The sequence below is a fragment of the Plectropomus leopardus genome, chromosome 22, assembly GCF_026936395.1.
Source record: "Plectropomus leopardus strain MGB_pleo_1.0 chromosome 22, ASM2693639v1, whole genome shotgun sequence".
Lineage (NCBI taxonomy): Eukaryota > Metazoa > Chordata > Actinopteri > Perciformes > Serranidae > Plectropomus > Plectropomus leopardus.
In genome coordinates, this window is record NC_142197.1 from 3,103,938 (window position 1) to 3,111,998 (window position 8,061).

General features: G+C 35.6%; 1 protein-coding gene across 1 annotated transcript; it reads right to left on the reverse strand.

The window, feature by feature from the left end:
- Positions 1-51: 51 nt before the first annotated feature.
- On the reverse strand, positions 52-4,424 carry c4h11orf98 (chromosome 4 C11orf98 homolog). Its single transcript, XM_042511546.2, has 4 exons — positions 4,268-4,424; positions 2,210-2,334; positions 1,986-2,083; positions 52-1,057 (listed from the first exon to the last, which is right to left on the reverse strand). Exons 1-4 carry the CDS (start codon positions 4,304-4,306, stop codon positions 948-950), a joined length of 372 nt encoding a protein of 123 aa, XP_042367480.1. The 5' UTR covers positions 4,307-4,424; the 3' UTR covers positions 52-947.
- Between the last annotated feature and the right edge of the window lie 3,637 nt (positions 4,425-8,061).

Here is an 8,061-nt window from a genome sequence, read left to right on the forward strand (position 1 = left end):
GTTGGAAGTTAAATGTTACCAGTAATGAATTATTTAATAAAACAGAGTTGATGAGTTCCAAATTAGTATTTTTATTGTTTTAATTGATTTTTTTATAGTTATTTAACTTTGAAGGGCCCATAACATAAATGATATCTTTGAAAACACAATATCGTGACAACTATCACATAAAATACCATTCTGACGTTGTGATACTCGAGAAACCATTTCAAAAATGAGAAAGAAAAAAATACTTATTAGGAATGATAAAACTAAAAACTAAGAGTCTGAACATAAGTCTAAGCCCCAATTATCACGATTATGTCACAATTTTGATAAAAGTCAAACTTATTTAATTTATCAAAATTGTGAGATAGTTAAGTGAAAATCTGTTTACGTCAAAATTATGAGTTATTATTTATCGAAAATCTTCACATAGTATCTCATAATTTAGACTTAAAAAGGATATGTTTTAACTTATCCACAATTTAATGTTTCAATCAAAATTACGAGGCAGTAAGTAAAAATCTGTCTTTGTAAGTCAAAATTAGAACCTGATTTAGTCAATTTCTGATTAAAATTTGACTTAAATCTGATTTACTGTCTCATGACTTTGATTTAGTAAATCAAATAATTTTTTTATCAAAATTTTGACATTCTGGCTGATCATTTTGACTCATTTTTATTATTTTGGCTAAACTTGCGCACGTTTATCATCCCGATGTTTTCCATCCCCCTGCATCTCTGAAGCTTTGCATCGTTCCAGCTTCTTTTGAATAAAAACAGACTTCCTGTCTGACTCACAGCTGCAGAGACATTAACGTCCCTCTGAACCGTGAGATAAACTCCACGTTCGCTCACAGAAACCACTCGATCGTACTTCAGAGTTCAGCTCAAAGACGTCCGCTCAGATAAAAGACGCGACGCTGTGAAACGTCTCTGAGAAACAACAGACGAATCTGCCGTCTTCACTCAGCGTCGGCCATCTCTACGTCATCTTCAGCTGCGGCTGCTCTCTTGTTCTTCTTCTTGGTCGGAGCAGCTGACGAGGCCTGTTTTTTAGGTGCTGCTGCTTCGACTGAGGAGACAACAGAGGAAAGATTTCAGAGAAGTGAGAAAAGTCAGCAACTATCACGTGAATTCAGATGACATTTGGTTCAAACGTTCATGACGCCCAGAAAATGAAACCCTCGGACTTTTCATCTGGAGTCACCAACAGACGGCGGCATTTACCCTCAAACAGCCGCTATCACGCCTGTATGAATGAATGAATATCTTTATTGTCGTTGTAAATATACAACGACATTGGATGCAATTCTGTAAAGTGCGAAGCATCTTCATTCTCTTGGTGGAGAAGGAGAGCGGAGCGGACATTCGGAGACACCGGCGGAGACTGAGAGTGGAGTGAACACCGGCGTAACAGACATTTGGAGACACTGGCGGAGAAGAAGAGCGGAGCAGACATCAGGGGTAAAAAAGAGCGGAGCGGACACCGGCGGAGACACCGGCGGAAAATGAGAGCAGCGCGGATCAGTCAGCATCAGTAACTCGTCCCCGTCTTTGTCTCTCAGTCCGCGGCGCAGTCAGGTCTCAGGGTGCGGGCCGGTCAGCAGGTCAATGATGAGAAACAGCAGGGGCGCTGAGTTTAGGATTATTTCAAGGCAGAACAAGAAGAAATGGCGCCAACAGGTAAGTAAGGCCCTAAAAAGTCCAAAAATGTTCTAAAGTCACAGTCACATCCTGGTAATGTCCAAAAATTCTTGAAATGTCCCCCAAAACCTTTAAAAGTCCTAAAATCCTAGAAACCTTCCAAGAAATGCCCTAAAATTGGAGAAACATCCTAAAATCACAATCTCAACAAACGAATGTGGCTGCTGCGACTGGCCCCTGGACTCCTGTCCTTCAACAAAAGTGGCCCCCAAGCAAATCAAACTGCGTGTCCCTTAAGACTTCTTCTATTGTATCGTAGACAAAAGTTAAACGGCGAACGGTTTGCCATCATTTACCTTCCATACCGGCCTTCTCCTGCTGCATGTGCTGCAGCTGTTTGAGCAGCTTTCGTTTCTTCTTTCCAGACAGAGTGATGTTCGCCCGCGGGCTCGACCTGAAACCAAAACAAAGTCAGACAAAAACATCGGCTTTCTAACTTTATTCTAAAAACAGAAAACAGAAACATCTCAGCGAGAGTTAACATCAGAGCGTGATTCAGGTCCCGACAGGTTTCACTGACTTTCTCTTCTTCAGGTGATGGACGGTGATGAGACCCTGATCCACCACGGCTCCAACTCTCTGATTTTTCTTCCTCTTCTCTCTGCCCAAAACTCGCCGCCGCTTGTAAAGCTTCTTACCCAGCTCCTGCAAGACGACAGACATAATGACGACAAAAATCCAAACAGCAAGACAGATTCGTGTTTGTAGCTCTTAAGTTTTGTGTCACATTCACAAACATCGTTATTCACACATTAAAATATTCTTAGCACTTTATACTGATAACTTTGCACGACCCCTAGTCAATATTTTGCACATTTCTGCACAAAACTGCACCATTCTTCCCATTTTAGTTTATTTTTTCAGATTTTCTATGGTATTTTTTCTATTTTATTTTATGTCTTAGACTTTTAGCATTTTTTTTATATGCAGCAACTGAATAAATCAGTTTCTGATTCTGATTTAAAGTCGTTTGTCACAGAAAAAAAACAAAAAAACGGAGCCTCTCAGCATTAAATGTCCTGTTTGTGTCACATTAAAAGGAAACTGGAAAAAAACAAAACAAACATCTAAACTTGCAATGTGACTTTCACTCCAGCAGAGGGCGGACTGATAACACAACCAAGGAAACTAATAATAATATTATTTTATAGTTTCCTGAAATTCAACAGGGAAACTATAATAATAATATTTTATGGTTTCCTTGAACACAACAGGGAAACACTGTTTGTTTCTCTGTCAAGAAGACAAAAACAAAGTTTTGTTACACACATTTGAATTTTTATCTCCAATATTTGCTCTTTTTTGTAAAACAACAACAGAAATGAACAGTTTCACTTATTTATGTCTTGAAATGCATTAAAATTTGACCGTCCAACTTTAGAATGCTAAAGCTTTTATTTAGCAACATTTTAAAATATAATCATGTTAAAGAATTACAGATGCTGAGGTCTTAGACTTAGATGCAAATAAACAAACATATAATAATGTATAATAAATGAATATATAAATGTACTAAACAAAGGAGATTTTTTTTATTATCAGTCTGGGAAAATGTCAATGATTCAACTAAAACACATGATCTTACCAAAATGTATGCCATATGCATGAACACAGCCAAAATTATTTAAAAAAATGAAGAATGAAAAGCAGCACTTAAGGGTTTGCTTATAACTTACGCTAAATTTTACATTCATAAAATACACTTTTTTAAGAAAAAAAAATAAAACAAACTAGGGTTGAAAACTGTACAAACTTTCCTCAATCGATTAATCAGTAAAACTAACATTCAATTGTCATTATTTTAAAAAAAACTTAAAAACTTGACTTATTTTACGTAATACCAGATTATTATTATTAAATGATTAACATGTTTTATGTAATTTGACAGCATTTCATAGCTTATCAATTCACCGATTAAATATTACATGCTCGATTAAATTCTTAACGCCCGATTAATCGACCGTCGATTATTTTCATTCCTCTAACAAACAATTTAAAACTTAAAAATATGCAACAAAAAACTAACTGAAACTATTAATTTAAGCAAATCTTCCAACTTTATAGTTAATTCAGTAACAAAAATGTTTGTCTGGTTTTGTTTGATTGAATCACTTTTATTGAAATATTTGTACTTGTCTGATTACTCTTATTTGTAAATTTTGGTTATTACACTTTATACACAAACTGAACTTACTGAGCACTGAATGTAGTGTTTAAAAACTGTTTATGAGAAGAAACGAAGGAAGAAACTAGCACATAAATCTGTCAGACACATGCAGTGCAGTAAAAAAACTACTATATTTACCTCTGAGATGTGGTAGAGGAGGAGAATAAGTACAGCACGGTACAGTTTTATCTGTTCTGATCAAATCTGTTGAGTTTGATTACACACGCAGCACAGAAACACCGTGAAACACCTGAAAAGCTAAAAACAGCACCTGTGTTTACGTTAGCTGCGGATGCTAAATGCTAACTGTCGTTAAATCTGATTTTTCTGAAACAAAAACAAACACAGTTCAAACGTCTTCGCCTCCTCAACTTTATCTTTAAATAATTACCGTGAAACAGAGTTTCTTACCGTTTTGGGTCTGTTTATTTTCCCTCCAGGTGGAGACATGCTGCTGATGTTTGTCCTCACGTGGACAGAAGAGTGGAGCTTCTTCTTCTGGTGGTTAAATTCCGGCAGATCTGAGGAGCCGCGGCTCTTTACCGCCACCGTCAGCCCTGTTCACGCATGACAACAAACACAAACTACAGCGCCGAGAGAGAAATAAATTCAAAAAATAAAATAAATCAAAAACTTTCTGAAAAAAGGTGTATTTGTGTCTTTGTATTGTCAGTTTGTGTCTTTTTTTAAACATTTATTTTATGTCTCTTAAGTTTATTTATTGTTTTTTTTGTCTCTTTCAGCCCACTTTGTTGGTTATTTTGTGTGTCTTTGAGGTCATTATGTGACTTTTTGGGTCTCTTTCCGGTTGTTTTGTGTCTCCTAAAGGTCTTTTTGTTTGTTTTTTTGTTTCCTTGAGGTCATTTTGTGACAGTCATCAGTGAAAGAATTATGTTTGTGAATAAAATTAATAAATTTAAAAAAAACAGATAAATAAATAAAAACCTTTAGAAAAAAAGTGTATTTGGGGGGTTGTTTTGTGTCTTTGTGTTGTCAGTTTGTGTTTTTTTTTTAAAATTTATTTTATGTCTCTTTAAGTTTATTCATTTATTTATTGTTTTTTTTGTCTCTTTGAGCCCACTTTTTGGTTGTTTTGTGTGTCTTTGAGGTCATTATGTGACTTATTGGGTCTCTTTCCAGTTGTTTTGTGTCTCTTAAGGAACTTTTTGGTTGTTTTTTTTTTGTTTCTTTGAGGTCATTTTCTGACAATCATCAGTGAAAGAATGATCTTTATAAATAAATAAATAACAACCTAAAAGAAGTGTATTTTTTGGTTGTTAACCGTCTCTTTGGGTCATTTTGTGTCTGTTTTGTTTGTGGTTTCGGTCTGTCTTTGACACTTCGCAGGTGAAGGTCTGTGTGGTGAAATGCTGACACCTGATGGCCACATGTGAGAACTACAACTTCATTCTCTACCTTTTGTGGCTAATTTGATGAAATTGAAACATTATCATTTTTTTCTTTATTTAATACCTTTAAGTAATATATAACCCACTTTTCTCGCAGTATTATTGTTGCGTTACCACACATTATTATTTTTTATTTTTCTTATTTGCCATGCAACACATTTTTACCGACACTTAAAGGAGAATTCTGCAGTAGTAGTAGTAGTAACAATAATAATAATTGCTTTATGTATGTCTCTTCTTATTTAAAAATGCAGATAAAAAGAAAACCACCATTTAAATAACAGTTTAAACATCAACAGAAAGTAATAAAGTAATACAACCAGCTACAAAAAGTTATGTGAGCCCTTAAATTTGCTTCATTTTGTTGTTTTTGCATTGCTATTTTTTGTTGGGATTTTGTCAAGATACTTAGTTTTTATTTGAACATTCATGTGTTTTTTGACCATGCCTCTGTTTTATTTAATCTGTAAGTGAAGCTCTTTAGTCAGCATCCAGGGTTTTTACTTTTGCACTAAAAATAAATCTAATTTGACTTAAATCTCTAAATCTTTGCTGCTTTGGGATCAGCTGCCAAAGTCGATCTGTGCAGAGCTTCATTCAGAGACTCAGAGGGGAATATTGTTGACTTTTTGCGTTATTAAAGCAGCATTGTGTTTCTTTATGCACATCTTCGACTTAAGCTCCCTCCATCACTGCAGTTCAGATTTAGCCGTAACAATAAAAGAGTTCGACACTGTAATCGTCTCGTTTTTTCCTCCGTCCAGATAAACGTCATCCGGGCTGAACTCGTCTCAGAGAAGCAGCTCTGAATCTGTGACAACGTTAATGATCTCTGACACAGCATGAATGGACTCCGAGGGTCTGGGATCAGTTTTAAACGTCAGTAAAGTTTTATTTTGGGCAGTGAGTTTTGGTTATTGTCCAAGCTCTTTTATTTTAGGTCTGGAAGAGTTTCAACATTTCCTTTGATTTAAAGCCAGACTGGAAATTAGGCCAAATGTTTTGTGTTTCTTTAAGCTTCTTTGTCATGTGAACAAGAAAAGAGTTTCTGGGATTTTTCCCCTGCTGGAAAATCTGGTTCCAAGTCAAAATGGTTCCCATTATTGTTAAAAAAATTGGTACCATGTTAACCAGGCCAGCTTTGGACGGGAGTCAGCACCCAGAGCCGTGCTCAGATTCGCAAAAGACATCATTTAAATTCAGATGAAGTGTTAATTTTTCACAAAATCTGCAGAAAAAAAATAAAATAAAGTGTAATAATGCTTGTTTCCATCCACTAATGTTATTTTAAGTACTAGTTCTATTAGTTCAGTGGCTGTTTGAGACAGGTTGGGTTAAAATAATGTAAGTTTGCATAAAAAAAGGGAATGCTGATATTAAAATAGTATTGTCAGCATTTAAAAAAGTAACATTATTATTGATAAGCAGTGTCAATATGAAAGAGATAATGTTTGCATTAAAAAAGTAGGTTATGCATCACACATACTCAAACTGAAGTATAAATACACAGAATAAAATGTTACATTTGTGCGAAATTTAGCCATAATTAGTGTATTAATTCTTGAGTTACAACCAAAAACAATTTTTTTTTACCATCTAATTTTTTATCCACTGTTTTTTTCCAGCATTTTTTTCCCCATGGCTAATATTTTTTTTTTTACCATCGATTTTTTTAAACACCAATTATTTTTTCTTCTTTTTCCCCCAACATCTAATTTTGCCTTTTTTCCCCCAACATCTATTTTTTTTTAAAATTTATTTTAATCTATTTTTTTTTCTTTTTTTCCCAACTTTTTTTCTCCCTCATGTCCCTTTGGAGGCTCCGTACGCATAAATACTGTATTTATTCAGTGTATTCTGGTTTCATGTCTGACTCCACCACCTGCTCTACTTTTTAAAAATTAAAAAGTGAAAAAAAAATTAGATGGTGGAAAAAAAATTCTGATAAACTTTTCTGGGAGTTTATTGGGGAGATTTTTTTTCAATCTATTTTTTTCACCACCTAATTATTTTTTTTTTTCAACCTTTTTTTGCCATATTTTTTCTCCCATTTTTTTCTTTTTCTTTCAGGTCTCTGACTCAGACACTTTCTCCACTTCTGTTTTGTTTGGTTGGATATTGAAGAATTGTCACTGAGCTGCTGCCTGAATCACAACATCAACACCACCGACTCCACCGCTCGGCTCTTTCTGCTCGATGTCTCTCAGCTCGCCGACCTGCTGCCAAACCAAACTTGTCATGTTGTGAAGCCGCAGTGGTGGGAATTATTTTAATGGTTCACACGGAGAAGCCAAGTCCCTCTGGCCTCATTCTTCAGCCTGGAGCTGTTGATCATCCCTAATTGAATTCTGGATGGAATTTATGATGAGGGACGGCAATTTGTTGACACTTTTGCTCTATTGAGTGGAAAGTTGTAATTTTCTTTCCTGCCGTATGTGCAGAAGTTTGAGAAAAAATAAAAAGCTGCTGCAGAGGCGGCTGTGAGGACGGTTTCCTGCAGGGCAGCCGATGTTGATTAGACGTTAAACAGACGGACTGCAGGAGAGACGAAAACCTGCAGAAATACAGAAGAAAACACGGTGGACTGGAGGTACTTTAGGTCTGAGGGTCCTAAAACTTTATTTTACCAGAATACGCCAAAGAGGTCAAATCCCTGCGTCATGTGTGTCTAAATGTTACATAACAGGCATTTAAAGTTTCCCTGCTGCCTACTGGGAGGACAAAAATACATCATGTCAGGGAAAAGACGCTCCTTATATCTGCAGAACTTGCTTGAGAATTTTCTTGTTTTTAAGT

What these genes read in the sequence shown, in the direction of transcription:
- c4h11orf98 (XM_042511546.2), bottom strand. Translation starts at nt 4,306, where the DNA reads ATGTCTCCACCTGGAGGGAAAATAAACAGACCCAAAACG. An exon ending in AAATAAACAGACCCAAAACG is followed by an intron (nt 2,335 to 4,267) that starts GTAAGAAACTCT and finishes GTCGTCTTGCAG; the next exon opens with GAGCTGGGTAAGAAGCTTTA. An exon ending in GGAGAAGGCCGGTATGGAAG is followed by an intron (nt 1,058 to 1,985) that starts GTAAATGATGGC and finishes TTGTCTCCTCAG; the next exon opens with TCGAAGCAGCAGCACCTAAA.